We start from the raw sequence: 16,063 nt of genomic DNA, 5'->3' as shown, positions 1-16,063 counted from the left end.
CAAATTCAATGATGATTTTAAAAGACACATAACATTTAGGATGACTAAATAAGAACTCTCCTTCTTATAGCATTATTCATGAATAGACGGGACATGAACCCCCCCAACCCCTACTTTTTTAAAAAAGAGAATTAGAATTTTTTTTTTTTTTTTTTTTCTTTTTGCTTTATTAATGTTGGCCAAAAAAACAAATCTGTACATTCCCCAACCCTTACAAAATTAAATTTCTAGTTCAGTTCCTGGAAACAAGTGATAAACTATCAATCAATGGAGACTGAAAAAAAATAAACGAGTTACTTCACAAAATAGATAAAAACACCCTATATAAATATAACCATGTTTCCATTTACTAAACATAAAACATGTTAAACAGTAAATGAAAAAAAAAAAAAAAAACTTTATTATAATAGATTCTGAAACAGGCGTTGGAATACCATACACATCCATAATTTCACCATCAGCAAGCTTCCAGTAGCAGAGTAGTTAAGAAAGAAGAAAAGTAATTAAATTTTTACTTCCTCAATTGCTATTTTCCCTTTCTGAAAACATTCATAGTTGAAACCAGCAAAATTTTTGACATTTCTATACAGCCTTGGCCTTTTGTCATCAATCAATTGATTTACAGGTCCAATCTCTTTGTCCTGCTCCGGCTCACTGAACATGGCCACAGATATCCTCAGCTTGCTGGTGTTTGTCAGCACCCTATGCATCGGGCTCTTGAATATTCCATTGCTCATTATCTGCATTAATTCATTGCACCCGCTTACGTAATGCAGTTTGGTATAGAGTGCTTTCTACTCAAAGTTTGTATCATTTTGTATCAAAGCCAAGTACCACGTCATGGGTTCGACAATCATATGTATATAAGCACCTTACAAACCAGTTTTCGTGGGTAAATTCTACCCAAAATTTATATCTTAATCTTAAAAATCTGAATTTATGCAAAGTTTGTATCATAATCTAAAAAATCTGAACTTATATGCATGTGAAATTAACAGAAGAAGGGTCACATATGGTGCCCCTAGATGCTTAATGGATCCCTTTCATGTGACTACACCATTAAGAGTTCGGTTGGGTTTACAATTTCAAAACTTGCGATTTCAAAATAACGATTTTAAAATGTACAATTTGAAAAATGCGATTTTTAGAGGTTAAGCGTTTGGTCAATCGATTTTTGTCCTTTACAATTGTGCATTTTAAAAACGTACCCCTTGCCTGTATTTCAATTTAAAAATGTAAATTTTTCTACATTTCCAAATCCTAATTTTTTTAAAATGTAATCCTAAATGGTACATTTTCTGTGATTTGGTTTAAAATCACACTTTTGATCTGCAAAATCACAATGACAAACGCACTCTAAGACTTGAGACATACCTGCATTTGATCACCGAGATTGACAACAAGGGCATGAGGAATTACAGGAACCTTAATCCATCTATCATCTTTAAGAATTTGAAGACCTTCGACGACCTCATCTTGCAGGAGAATTGTCATTCCTGATCTATCTGAATGAGCTTTGACACCAAGAACCGTATCTGGTCTTGAGCAAGGAGGATAGAAGTTAAATCTCACTTGCATTATAGGTTGGTCCCCAAACTGGCTCAAGAAGCTGCTCTCTTCTAAATTCAGTGACTTTGCCATGGCCTTAAACAGAATGTCCATCATGCACTTCAATTTCACACCATAGTCATGCAAGATCCCACTGCCAAAAATTAAATCACATTCTCAAAAATCATAATCAAATAATGGATATATAACAGTAATGATATTTAACAAATTGATATATGACAGTCATATAACTGGGATTATATTTTATTAGTGTTGATTCAATGAATGATTTTCATCACGACATAATTCTCGTTGTATGACAGTCGTATACCAATTTAGTTGAAACTTTCGGAAACATAAACTGTCGCTTATCTTTTTCCATTTATTAATTTACAAATATAATAGATTTTTTTTTTTTGTTTACCTAAAATCAGTTGGAGTTTCTGGCCAAAGATTCAGCCTTCTTTGATCTTCTGGGAAGACTCTAAGAAATAAGCGACTGGACCAGTCAAGAATTTGCTTTTCTGAAACCACCATGTCATACCCGTACCCTTCAACCTCATGAGCTGATCGAGAATACTTTTGCTTTTCTTCCGCCGGAAGAGAAAAGAATTGTTTTGCAACTTCACGAAGCTTGTCAAGAAATGAACTTGGAATCCCATGACCAATTGCCTGATGTTTCAAAAGCTCTCGGTAAGATCCATATATAGAAGGAACAAAATCTTAATTTCAGTGAAGATCGAAGGCAGGAATTCGTTGCTTTCAAGTATATGTTAAATGGGTTCTTTTGTTTTCTATCTTGTACAACCAAACACATTACTTTCCGTTCAAATATCAGAGTCCATATTTATTATTCCTAAGCTAATGGGCTGACAAATAATATGGTTGTGTGATTGTGAGGAAAAGAGATTATGGAATTATAGTGTCAAACCCCCTTCAACAAGATGAAAAAGAAAATTGCATTTAGACTATAGACAATAGTGAATGTATATTATCAAAATTCCCTGGGAAAAATACACTTACTTGTATGAACTGACATTTGTGATATGTGACACTTATCCAAAACTACCAGTACTTGTGATACTTGACCTCTTAAACTACCATTTTATTGCAAGATGGCCCCTCGGATGGTTGTTGACATTAAAATAGACAGAAAGTAGTACTAGTGTGATACATGTGCATATTTTGGACTTGAAATTCTCAAATTGCCCTAAACCATCATTTGCAAAAACAACCTCAAACTACCATTTTGTGACACTCAGCTCTTTCAAACTACTATTTCGTTGCAATTTGGATAAGAAATAGCATACTTGACTTCCATGGGCATATTTTATACTTATAATGCCTGAATTGCTCCGATTTTAGAGAAAAAAAAAATTACAAGAAAAAAATAAAGAGTGGAGAGATTAAAAGGTAGTCCGACCACCTCTTAAAGGCTTGTGGGTGTGACCAAATATCTTCTCAATACTTTTAGAAGTGGCCGATTATTCTCGAAGGCTTTTAGGGGTGGCCATTGTTGAAGGAGTGTTTGGCCTCGCTCACAATATTGAGCAGATGATCAACCATTTGTAAAACAAAAAGTGGCCACTCCACAAGCTTTTGGTAATGGCCAAACTATCCCTCAGCCTTCCTTCAGGGGTGTTTGGCCATCCATTAAAACTTTTAAGGGGCGGTTGGACCCCCTCAAGAGCCTTCAAAGGGTGGTCAACCACACCTCAACTTCTCCTCCTCTTTGTATTTTTCTTCTTTTATTTTTATTTTTAAAATATTTTGCATTTTGTTTTTCCTAAAATCCAGACAATTTTGTCCATTCTAATGCCTATATGAGCATTTCAATTTTCAAGTTAAAATTTAGGGGGTAAAGTATATTATCCCTTAAACTTATCAACACCATTAATTTTCCTGCAGCCTACTAGTATACACGCCAAAGCTTGACAAACATGGTGAGAATCCAGCCGATGGGAATCCGATGATGGCCTAAATGAAAACAGTAAAGCAATGCTCCAGAAATGTTGGAAATTATTGCACAAATAAGAAACATAGAAAAAAAATGCAGGGAATCAAATGGCAGATGAAGTGATCGATCCACCCTGATCCTCCTCATAGTTCATATTATGTAAACATTTAAAGCAAAACCCATCAATTTCCCACAAATAATGATCTCCTAATTACACCCACTTGAACAGGATCTAAGCAGCTAAAACAATAATAAATGTCAAGTAAATTAAATTACTGATAAAAAGGTTTCACACCTGGAAGCACCCTCCTGAGCTAAGAGCTGATCTTAGTTTCTGTAGCTCATCTTCGTCGGAGAGGAGATTGATATCAATGACCGGAATTGGAACCGGCGGAGAAGAATCTGCAGACCCATCACTGATTTCTTTTACATGAAACTGCGGCGGCGGCGCATGGCCGTTGATTGACATTTCTTCCACAGTCTTGTTCAGCGACACACCCTCAGCGGAAAGCAGAGTTCCGGCCATGCTGCCCTCTCCGAATTGCCGGCGAGAATTAACAGTAATTATTATGCGCTAATATTGTGGCCTTAGGCGTAATCGGTGATTATTTATCTGCTAATTAATAGTGTTTCTTGGTGTTATCGGTGCCGGATTTGCAGTGTCTCATTCCCGCTGTGGATTCCCGCATGGTTTCCACGTAATTCCTTATCAAGAAATCATGCTTTGGAGGCACATGAAATATATGACGACGGCTGGGGGCCATGTTTTAAAAAATTAGGCTGTGTTTGGGAAAGAACTAAAAAAATGACTACTATTTCTCTCAAAATTAATTTAAGAGATAACTTCACTCAAAACTTATGAATTTCTACTCGATTTGATAAACTCCCCCCTCAAGCTTCAAAATTTTTCAACTTGGTCCCATAAACTTTCAATTACAATCAATTTGAACCACTCAATAAATGATGTTTATACCCTTGACTTTTTTATAAAATTCTAATTTTATCCTTAATTCCAAAACGTTTTTTTATTTAAAAATAAAAAATAAAAATCAGGGATATTTTTGTCTTTTTTAATATTTTTAACAGCTAAATTAGACGAAATGATTCAAATTGAGAGCGAGCAATTGAAAGTTTAAGGGACTAAATTGAGAAATTTTGAAGTTTAGAGGGTTTGTCAAATCGAGTAGAAGTTCAGAGATTTTCAGTAAAGTTACCTATTAATTTAATATTCTTACATTTTATATCACATCTATCACTTTTTATTATTATTCAAATAAAAAAATCACTACAAACGAATTTTTTTTTTTTTTTTTTTATATAAAACATTCTTTTTTTTTTTTCTCACATCAATCAAATTTACTATAATTTTCCATTCATTTTTCAAGTCTTTTGCCAAACCCAACCTAGAAGTTAGAAAGACACGACTAAGTTGAAGCTTGGCTGTTTCCAATAATAGACAGACATGTCAGCATGAAACGACAAAGGAAGGTTAGAAAAGAAACGACAGATGTGGTCTTATTTCTCTGTCGCTCATCGGCAAAATCCCTTTTTGCCCCATTCTCTATCACTCTAGAGAAAAGAAACACCACTACTCAGTGCCCCCACGCCACCGCCATCTGACAAATCAACCTCATCTCCATCATTCACGGCTTTTTAATCAAATCAAATTTTCATACCAAATTGGCTACAAAATATCTCAAAAGAAAAATTATAAAAATTATTGTCCATCACATTTTTTTTTTATCATGACTGCAATGTTCATCATCACATTTTTCATCATGACTGAAATTATAAAAGTATGATTGGAAGTGAAAAACCAGTTGATACCATGGAAAGTGGTATTTGAAGACGGATTATATTGGCTGTGTTTGGCAATGGAATGAAAAAAAAAAGGTGTGGAATGGTACTGTAGCAAATTTGATTGATATGAGAGAAAAAAGTAAAAATGTTTTGTATAAAAAAGTGAACAAATTTGTTTTGTAGTGGTTTTTTTATTTGAATAGTAATAAAAAGTGAATGATGTGATGTAAAAAGTAAGAATGTTAGAGTTGATTTTGAGAAGAATTTTTTGAGTTTTTTGGTCCGGTCCAATCCAACCCTCTGCCTTTGCCAAACACAGCCATTTAGTCTCTCTAGGTCACCATTTGCTGACATGGGTTGAAATTTTTCAATGACATAGGAAAAATTTTACAACTTTTGAATGCTTATTTTTTCTTACATTTTCTTGGCAACCAAATAGAATGCATCACTTGTTATGACCAAAAAAAGCCGCCATACCCAACAGACCTCCTCAACAAGTTGTACCGAAAAAAGTAAGATATTCCCATCACTTGTTATGACCATTTATTAGACCCTCCTTATAGGTTACCACACTTTGATCATTTATTAAACCGTAATTAAGGCGTTTGTTGGATGATGCTCGAATTGTACTACAATTTCTTATATAATGTAGAGTCTCTAATGTTTGACCAGAAGCGAACAAAACAGCTTATAAGCTTACAAAGAGTACACTCACAATTATGAAAGACGTGATTCATATAGAAAAAGCTCATCAATGTATTTTTATATTGTAATGGACAAATGTATTGTTTAAAGTATTCAACAATGAAATGATTGGAAGGTTGAGAAAAAAAAAACCATTTCTTTAATTTCTGAACCGTGGGAAGTGAGAAGAGGGGAATTTCACATGATCATTCATAGCCATCATTATACGAAAATCAGTCACTCACCTAGTAAATTTTATTGATTTTAAATTAAAATTCACAGATCGTGATGCATGTAAAAAATACTTTTCCTTGCAAAATTGCTTAGCAGTAGTAGTTTTGTTGAAAACAATAAAATAAAAGGTGAAATAAACTTGCACGGAAGGGGTGTACAAGCGATTGCAATTAGCGGTTATTGCCTCTAACCGCTAACTGCACCTACCATAGGCGGTTATCGAATTTCCTAACAGCAATTGCTCCAGTGGTTAGCGCTTATTAAAACTCATAATCACACCACATAATCGCTTTTTAGAAATAGGCCTATTTTGGTGTTTTGGGCTTTACTTGAACCTTTTTTTAGGGCAATTTTTAGAAGGCTTTGGGCATTTTTTAAATGAAGAAAAAAAAAAAGCCCTATGAACTAACAACCGTTTTAAAAATAGCCTCATCAAGTAACATGTGTAATAAAATGATACATCAAACTACCAAACTGTGTAAAAAATACCACTTTTTTATTATATTCTTATAATACCCTTATCATCTTAAAAACTAAAATAAAAAATTAATAAAATAAAAAACTAAACAAAACTAAACTATGGCACACGGCCCTCCCATGGGTTGGAGCCACCCCCTCCCAACCAACAGCCACCCTTTCATTATTTTTTTTTCCTAAAAAAAAAAGTAGTTTTAAAATTTTATATATTTAAAATTTTTTATGAAGAGAGAGAAATATAATAAAAGTGGTATTTTTGACATATTTTGGTAGTTTGAAGTATCACTTTAGTACATTTATCATTTCATGAGACTATTTTAAAAACGACTGTTAGTTTATGAAGCTTTTTTATATTTTTCCCTTTAAATAATAGAAGGCTTCAAAATGTAACAAAAGTCAATAATATTATTATTATTTGTTGGCTTTTATTTTTTTATTTTTTATTTTTATGAAAATATGAGGATTTCATTGATTAAAGATCACGAGTATAAAACTCTTACAGCATAAAACATAAAACTCTATAAAAATCATAGCCACATGCTATGAGGTTACAAAGTCATAGATACAAACAAAAATTTTTACAATTAGATGCTATCTATGACTTCAATCTTCCGTTAATCCATGTACAAATATAGTTAAAGAGTATATCTCCATGGGTTGGGGTGGCCTCCCAACCAACAGCCACCCTTTCTTTTTTTTCTTCTATATTTTTCTAAGAAAAGTAGTTTTAAAGTTTTATATATTTAAATTTTTTTATGAAGAGATAGAAATATAATAAAAAAAGTGGTATTTTTGACACACTTTGGTAGTTTGATGTATCACTTTAGTACACTTGTCATTTCATGAGACTATTTTAAAAACAACCTTTAGTTTATGAGGCTTTTTTATATTTACCCTTTAAATAATAGAAGGCTTCAAAATGTAACAAAGCTCAATAATATTATTATTATTTGTTTTTTTATGAATAAAGATTAATTTTATTAAACTCAAAACAAAAATCCTATGTTAAATGCATCAAAACAACATCATTATATATATATATATATATATATATATATATATATATATAAGGTTGGGCAGTCCACCTACGATTAAAACCGCTAAGTATTACGCTCCAAGTGATTAGAAATTATTAACGGTTAACGATTATTAGAGGATTAAGTAATCAATTGTTTGTATACCTCCACGTGGGGTATGGTATACACCGCCACGTGGGGGGTATTGGACCAATCTTGCGGGTCTCGCTAACGTACCGCAAGAATCAAATATTGGAAGAAACCATCCAATTAAATCCCAGCCACAAATCCCTCTTGCGTGGCCACCTCAACTCCCCGCAACCATAGCCATGGCCCCATAGCTCTTCTTCTTTGCCCGCCAACAATAGTAACCAAAGTTACAGTGTACCCAAAGACCTTCTTCACTGCTCCGCTTTGTGAAGAAAATGGCGAAATTTACATCAAGAGCTGAGAACTTTCGCTTTTTTCTTCACAACAACACAGACACAGTCTCACAACGCCCAGTTTTCAAGGCCTCGGTGCTCAAACTCCATCACTTGCATTCGTTTCCTTCAAGGCACCGCTCGGAGTTCCGGATCTGCTGTACCCTCAAAGAGAAAGAAAATGTCAAGGAAAGCGAAAGGGTTGCTGACGTACTCACCGGACTCCGCGTGAATGAATCAGAGCAGGCGGGTTCTGAGGGCGAAACTGGGTCTGGGGAAGTGGGGTTTGATTGGAATTGGCCGCCATGGAAGAATGTTCCTGAGAGATATAAATTCATTGGGACGACATCCTTGGCCTTTGTCATTTGCAACATGGATAAGGTTTTTTTCTTTTTTCTTTTCTTTTCTTTTCTTTTTTTTTTTTGCTAAGCGGATAAGGTAGTTAATTACTAATACAGTGTTGTACTTCTCTGAGGACAATTCTAGGAACAATATTTGCTGTTTACAGTTTTTCTTTTTGCTTTTCTTTTGTTTTTCTGTGTGGCTTCAAATTTTTTTTTGATGTAAATATGGTTGGCCGATCAATATGAAGTGGGTCCTTGAGTTAAATAACCAAAGCATTTTTTTTTTTTGTAATATTGATGAGCGCGGCAGTTTTTGTCTTAGAAAGAAAAGAAATGATAAAACCATGTTGCTCAAATAGTTAGCATGTCTCTGCTTTGTGAGATTTAGTTAAGCTCGTTTTGTTTGTTATGTATTGGACAGGTGAACTTGAGTATTGCTATAATTCCAATGTCGCACCAGTTTGGGTGGAATTCATCGACGGCTGGATTGGTGCAGTCATCTTTCTTTTGGGGCTATGCATTGAGTCAGTTGCCTGGTGGGTGGCTTGCCAAGGTATTTGGCGGGAGGTCAGTTTCTAACCTTTTTTTTTGATAAGTACAAGGATTTCATTACAAGCCAACGAGCATACCTCAAGTACACAGAAAGTATACATAAGAAACACCTAGAAAGAAAGAAAGAACAAAAAAACAAAAAAGAAGAAGAGATGATAAAAAGTTATGAAATCAAGAGATGTGAAAACAATCATAAGCAACTAACCACTGAAACAAGGTTTGGAAAAATAAGGCCTTTAGCTCTGCCACCTTCCTCTCACTGTCTTTAAATTTTCGATCAGTTCTTTCTCTCCAAACACACCACATCAAATAGAGTGGGATGATCTTCCACAAAGCTTCACTTTGAGGATTACCAATCTTTCTTTTCCAACAAATGAGTAGATCGCTCACCCAATGAGGCATGACCCAAGCTAAGCTGCTTAAACCGAAGACAGAGTACCATGAGACACTAGCTATCTCGCAATGGAGTAAAAGATAGTCAATGATTTCCCCACGCTTGTTACACATGTAGCACCAATCTATTACAACGATTCTTCACTTTCTTAGTTGTCCACAGTAAGTATCTTACCTAAAGTGACAGACGACATGAAGAAATCCACTTTAGAGGGGCTTTGTTCCACCAAATACACCTCCAAGGAAAGGGATTGATGTCATGGGGGAGTAAGACATTATAGAATGATTTTACATCAAACAACCATTTCTTGGAAGGGTTCCAATAAAGCTTGTCAACACCATCCTGTTCAAGTTTAATGGAATATAGCTGATTGAAAAGTCCGAAGAATTCTAACTCCCAATCATGCACTGCTCTAACAATATTAACATTCTATTGAAGCAAGCCATTAGAGGGACTGAAGATGAATGCCATAGAAGCATCCCTAAGGCAATCAATGCTATACAACTCTGGAAACGCTGCATTAAGGGGCTATATAATGTAAGAGATCAACTTGGGGCATGCTGTTGATTTACTAGGACTACTAGGGTTGGTCATAAATCACCTTCCCACATTTCAATGATGCACAACCTGCTAAAGGATATTATTTTTTGTGGTATCGTACATGTCACTATGCACAAATACCGTCTCTTGTTAGAAACCTAGTCAAGCTATCTGGCGTTTTGATAGGTGGCGTGAAATGGAAGTTCAATTTTAACCACATAAGCCTAGGTTCTTCAACTTTTGCTGTGTTATTCATGAAAACCTATTGATCTTTAGTCTACTACTTGTTGTATCTTAATACATTCATAAATTTAAGAAAAAAGAAAAAAGAAAAGAAGAGAACTTTTCTAGACCGTATTAAATAAAAAGTCCATTTTGCTCTTATAGTTTATGAGAAAAGAACTCTTGACTAGCTATAGTTTTGACTAATGTTTACATTGGCACCCAATTCAATCATGTTGTACTAGAAATCGTCCACTATCTTCCACAAGAACTTCGAGGAATTCTGTCCCTTAACCATCATCCCTAACTCACTTATATGGACTTATCTTGGACAGCTATCCTCGGCTGCAGACAATGCACATATTAACCTCTGTTTCCATTGAACTCTCTAAAATCTCATTGTTATCCCACAAGGACCACAACAAGGAGCAACAACTTCCAGTTGCAATTGTCCTGTAAACCAGAGTTTATACTTGCATTTCAGCATTCGAAAGCTTAAATTCTGTTCCTGAGCATAATGCAATGTGCCTCTTATGATGAAGACCATCTATAACAGAGATTTAAGAGAAATGAAATGGTGAATCTGAATAGAAGTAAAACAATAAAATTAAATTAAATAAAAAGCATATCCTTTTAGGTGGATTTTTCTTGACTTTCTTTCTTCGATTTCTTTTTGTACAGGAGGTCATTCCATTATTTTATGACAAATTTGATTTGATCCTATCTCAAAGTTACAATTGACTCTCTTAAATGAAAGACAATCAATCCATCTAAAAGCATTAGAAATGGGATATAACTAACTAAACCACATGCAAAAATAATAAAGAAACATAATGGTAACAGACAGTTCTTTTGTTCAGAGCTGAAAAGGATTTGTAGATGTTACATGCACCGGAAATATGTCGTCTTTGTTTTCAGGCATATAAGTTAGTGTGATATGTGGGTCATGCTCACCTGTATTCCTTCTTTTTTTTTGGGTTCAGAAAAGTTCTTAAGATTGGGGTATTGACTTGGTCATTCGCTACAGCTCTTGTTCCTTTGCTTGCTGGATTTATGCCTGGATTAATCTTGTCAAGAATATTGGTATGTAAGTCTCTTCCAAATCCTTTATTCTACCCAGTCTACTATTTCAATCAAACTTAGCTAAGTGTTTTCTTAACTTTGCATCTCTTTGTAGTGTGTCTTTTACGTTCATGAACACCTGGATCTTATTGAAAGGTTCAAGTTCATTTCCTGTCTTTGTCTCTGCCCATGCCCTTATCGTAGTGCATGATAGTCTAGTCATTTCTCTCTCTGATACCTATCATGTTGATCTGAGTTTATTTTATGACTAAGCATTTCTCTTCCTTGTTATGTCTAGGTTGGAATAGGAGAAGGTGTTTCCCCTTCGGCTGCAACTGATCTTATCGCCAGGCATGTATGACATCCAAATTAGTCCAGGCGCATGTTAATCAGAAGAATGATTTTTAGACATGATCTCTATTATTCTTGCTATAATTTGCATTATCTCTGTCCTTTGCTTGTTAACTGTATTTCCCTTTCTCTTTTACTTGCTCACTGCTATGTACCTTATTGAGCTCCTTACAAAAAACACATGTAAGCCAGTAAATCTTATTGAAAGAGATCTTATGAAACCGAGTGTAGAAATTTGTTGGAGACAAAAAAATCTGGAATTTGGTAATATCTAGTTTCTTGGTGTAATAGCTGGTTGTCTCTTTTGGCAATTCTCTGTGAAGTTAAACCCGGGTGTGTGCTTCAGCTCTTGTTGTTATTGCTGTTTTACCATTGATAATATCTTATGCTTTTAGCATCACTTTTTCTATACTATAAGTTATGTGTTACCAAAGTGCTAATGTACATTTTTTTCTCCACTTGATTGGCATTCTCTAACACCATTTGCAGGTTGATACCATTGGAAGAGCGGTCACGGGCTGTAGCATTCGTTTTTGGTGGACTGAGCGTGGGAAGTGTTGCAGGGTATGTTTTGTTAAAATGTTTGTAGATAAGGAATCACATCTGTATTGAAGTAAATGTTTGATAATGGATCTAATTGGCATGATACCGCAAAACTTGACCACATAAAATCCTTCTCATTGAGAACTGAGATTCTTAGCCATTAAACTGTATGATTTGATTAGAAATAACTACATACGGCTTTCTGGTAGATTGTTCTAAAAGCAAGATTTGAATTTCTAAAATGTCTCCAATAATGTTCCTCGTCTCTCTTCACATGCCTTGTAGTGTATTTATAGAATCATTTTTTATTGCTGAAGGTCCAATAGTGATTTTTAAAGCTTCGCTGAGAAGTTCTAGTTCCTGCTTTATTTCCTTATGAGTTGAATCTAATATACATAATATTCTTATACGAGTTGTCAGTTAAGATCTTTTCTGTTCCAGCAAACTAAGGCAGATGTGAGCTTCCCTCAAATTGTTTTAGATCTGCCAAGCGTAGCAAACTTAGATATTGTTGGTCACTCATTTGTTAAGTTTATTGAGTGCCTGGGTTTTTGTTTATTGGTTAATTCTAACATTGTAAAACTTGCAGGCTTCTTTTGGCTCCTCCTCTTATACAAAATTTTGGTTGGGGATCTGTTTTTTACATATTTGGCTCTCTTGGGCTAGCCTGGTAAGTCGCAATGTGAAAGTCAAACTATTTCACATACCTGCAGCTGATTTAGTATAAGGAACTAATTATTTGTGCATTAAGCAAAGCAATCTTTGTTCATTTGAAAAGAAAACAAATTTTCCCTCGGTTGGTTGAATTAATTGCTTTTACTTTTTTTAGTATCTTGATTTGACTGTGTGAATCTTACTTTTTGTATTCCCAACAAATTACGAAGGTTCTTGGGGTTTCAATTTCTTGAAGAAGGAAAGGCGTCATTCACTGCTGAATCAATTTCGCGTGAGCACTTAATCCCTTTTTTTTTTTTTTACTTTATTTATTCTTTCTCCTTTAGTTTGATATTTTTTAACTAGAAATACACCTGATTTGTTTTTTTTTTTTTTTTCCATATGGATGATGTAAAATACGCCAGTTAATCAGAATTAAGGGCATTGTTATATTGCGAACGCATCATAAGCTGTTATGCATTTTAATCATTTTTGTCTAACTGGTAATTGATGAGGACCTGAAATGTTTGCTTAGTTGCTTGGAGAATAAACTATTTAAATATCCAAGTTATGCTTCCTTAACTTTCAGAAGTATTTATTTTGAGAATTTCTCATAATGCTTGCTCCTTACTGTGTCCAAGTTTTCAACTCTTCACTAATGACACCCCATTTTGCCATAGCCACCCTAGCTATCCAACCACTACTATCATCATCACATCATACTTATTTATACTTTCTCAACTTTTGCCACCACTAGCACCATTTTAACAACCATGTCATTGCGCCTGTACTTCCACCACTGCCAACACCACCTCAGCAGAGTCTCTTTCATTACCAAGATCATTAGTGCCACTGCCAGGAGCACCACCATTACCCTTTAATTTACGTCATTGTGTACTATTATTGCTTTGTTCCTTGACACATGGTTTTCATGGTTATGCATGAGCTAATATGTACTGGTATTGAACATTATGTAAATTGGCTTATCCTAGACATTGTTATTATATGAATGTAAAGTTGGATGCTGATGCCGATCCATACTTCAATACTTGTGCTGTGAAGCATATGTTGTTTCATCTTTGCTTACTTTTTTCGTCAGTTCATCTGCCACATGGCCTGTGTTTTCTTTTTCTTATTTAATTATCTGACAGGGTCCGGGTCCCAGTCTGCCATTATGACACAAACTTGGAATGCATCTATGAGAGAGTTAGGTGGCTCATTAAAGGTATAAAGCATTTCTATTGTTTTATTTTTCTTGGGTGGTTTTACTATTCTATTCTTTTTGGGGGAGAGGAAGGGGAAGGAATTTGGCGTACTCAAGGTGTTTAGATATCCACTGAGTTTGAAAAGATTATATAAGTCCTGGATTGGTGGCTTAAATTACTGGATCAATGGAAACCATCTTGATTAGCATCTTCAATTCATTCCTTAAATAACCAGGGTCGGTGGCTAAGATTCTGATCTGCTATTCCAGTTAATTAACTTCCACATTTCACTTGTTATATTTCAGCCTAACTCTACGTGTTTTACTATATTGACATAGAAAATTAGAGTTCTATTTTTGATCGGTAAATATAAATCACTTACCTCATTGGATTGAACCTTTGACCTGACCCCTTGTCTCTTGCATATGAAGCAAAGAGATGTCATTTGGTCCAAACACCATTTGTTAGACAATTAGAGTTGTATTATTTTAAATGTTAGGGTAAATTATAGTTTGGCCTCCCTCACGCCCCAAACTACTATCCTACTCAAGTTGCTCGAAACTACAACTCAGTGCAACTTGGATGTATAAACTACTACAATGTTTCGAGTTGCTCCCTGTGTTAAAATTCATTGTTCTTTGGGATGCAAAATGTTAGCATATACCTTGCACATACGTGTGAATTACTAAATTGTCCTCACTTAAAACAAGAAAAATTGACACAACATCTATTCAAAGGGGGCGGCCACGTGGTTACCCCTCACCTAGTTAGATGGATGCACAACCACCTCCCTCTATTAAAAATGTGTAGCAACCCCTAACATAATAGAGAGCATGACCACACAACCACCCCCTTTTGTTCAAAGGGGGCGCTACTTGTTCAGTAGAGTGACTGCGTGGCCACCCCTCAACATAATAGATGGCCCATTTATTTAAAGAGGTGGCCGCACAACCACCCCCCATCTATTTAGAAGGGGTGGTCACGAGCCCAACCCTACCTGTTGAGAGAGGTGTCCACGCCCCTTCAACTTAACAGAGGGGACCTAGCCACCTGTCACCTGTTTAGAGGGGGTGGCCACCTGTGTGTTATCTTTGTGTTATTGTTTTTAAGGGCTATTTGGTAACTTTGGCACACAACGCAGGTGCTAACGTTTTCCATCTAAAATAACGGCCAATTGTGGCAAAGGGGACAACTCAAAACATTGTGGTAGTTTATAGGTCCGGGTTGTAGGGAGTTGTATACTTGAGAATTGAGTGGTAGTTTGTGGGGGCAAAGTGTAATTTACCCTAAATGTTATAAAGCAAAAATTATTAGCTGTATGCATCTTTTGCCTTGTCCAAATGTGATTAACCAGCAAATTAAAACAATTGGTTTTGATATCATCCAAAACTTACTACAGGCAGTATTTTGGGTCATTCAGTCAAATTAGCATCTTAGGTCATGCTTTGACATATTTGCATTTGCTATGAATTTTTAAACTGCATGAACTGTTGTTCTTTGAACTATATTAAGAAAAACAGTGTTAATGATTTAGCCCCTCTTATAACTTAATGCTAGCTCTTATATTGTTACCCTGTTTTCTTACTGGATATTGTGTAATAGGAAGTACCATGGAAGGCATTTTTCCGAAGTCAAGCCGTATGGGCAATGATATATGCTCATTTTTGTGGAAGTTGGGGTCACTATACTTGTCTGTCTTGGCTTCCAACATATTTTAGGTACCTTTTATGACATTAAAGTTGCGTATTCACTATTACTGTTGGCTAGCTCTGAGATTTTGTGCATCAGCTTTTCTGTGTCTCTTGTTACTAGCGTTGAACATTATTTATCAATGATTTATAAGTTAAAGAAATTATTTTAAATAAAATCTAAAAGATTTCATATTCCTCTACTACATTCAAAAGCAAGAACTATCTTTCATGAGTGCATTTTTTAAGGTATTAATAATTGGAAATTTGGAGGCTGAAGTTGTTAACCCTGTCAGCATGAAATGATCTATTTTACAGCACCCTTCTGCCTGTAGTCATCTTTTTTCTCCCTTCAAGTTGTTTTTTTTTT

The 16,063-nt window shown here is 35.1% G+C and overlaps 2 protein-coding genes across 2 annotated transcripts in view; one reads left to right on the top strand and one right to left on the bottom strand.

Moving 5' to 3' along the window:
- Positions 1 to 384: 384 nt before the first annotated feature.
- Positions 385 to 4,227, bottom strand: LOC132166259 (codeine O-demethylase-like). The gene is made up of 4 exons (XM_059577045.1): positions 3,801 to 4,227; positions 1,973 to 2,220; positions 1,375 to 1,702; positions 385 to 740 (listed from the first exon to the last, which is right to left on the bottom strand). The coding sequence occupies exons 1-4, from the start codon at positions 4,029 to 4,031 to the stop codon at positions 504 to 506; spliced, it is 1,044 nt and encodes a 347-aa protein (XP_059433028.1). The 5' UTR covers positions 4,032 to 4,227; the 3' UTR covers positions 385 to 503.
- Positions 4,228 to 8,007: 3,780 nt separating this feature from the next.
- The window catches only part of LOC132165507 (probable anion transporter 6, chloroplastic), a 20,604-nt gene continuing 12,548 nt past the window's right edge, over positions 8,008 to 16,063 (top strand). The window contains exons 1-7 of the mRNA XM_059576104.1: positions 8,008 to 8,519; positions 8,904 to 9,049; positions 11,174 to 11,273; positions 11,551 to 11,603; positions 12,093 to 12,167; positions 12,736 to 12,816; positions 13,031 to 13,092. Of these exons, the coding sequence (XP_059432087.1) occupies positions 8,142 to 8,519; positions 8,904 to 9,049; positions 11,174 to 11,273; positions 11,551 to 11,603; positions 12,093 to 12,167; positions 12,736 to 12,816; positions 13,031 to 13,092 (895 nt within the window). The 5' untranslated portion in view covers positions 8,008 to 8,141. The remainder of the gene's footprint in view (positions 8,520 to 8,903; positions 9,050 to 11,173; positions 11,274 to 11,550; positions 11,604 to 12,092; positions 12,168 to 12,735; positions 12,817 to 13,030; positions 13,093 to 16,063) is intronic.

This window comes from Corylus avellana, chromosome ca11 (assembly GCF_901000735.1).
Source record: "Corylus avellana chromosome ca11, CavTom2PMs-1.0".
In the NCBI taxonomy this organism is placed as follows: Eukaryota; Viridiplantae; Streptophyta; class Magnoliopsida; order Fagales; family Betulaceae; genus Corylus; species Corylus avellana.
This window is presented reverse-complemented; position numbering and strand designations above follow the sequence as displayed.

Bases quoted from the DNA above. Each gene is read 5' to 3' on its own strand.
- LOC132166259 (XM_059577045.1), bottom strand. From the start codon at position 4,031: ATGGCCGGAACTCTGCTTTCCGCTGAGGGTGTGTCGCTGAACAAGACT. The intron at 1,703-1,972 runs GTAAACAAAAAA...AATTTTTGGCAG, and splicing joins GAAACTCCAACTGATTTTAG to TGGGATCTTGCATGACTATG. The intron at 741-1,374 runs GTATGTCTCAAG...GAATTAATGCAG, and splicing joins ATCTCGGTGATCAAATGCAG to ATAATGAGCAATGGAATATT.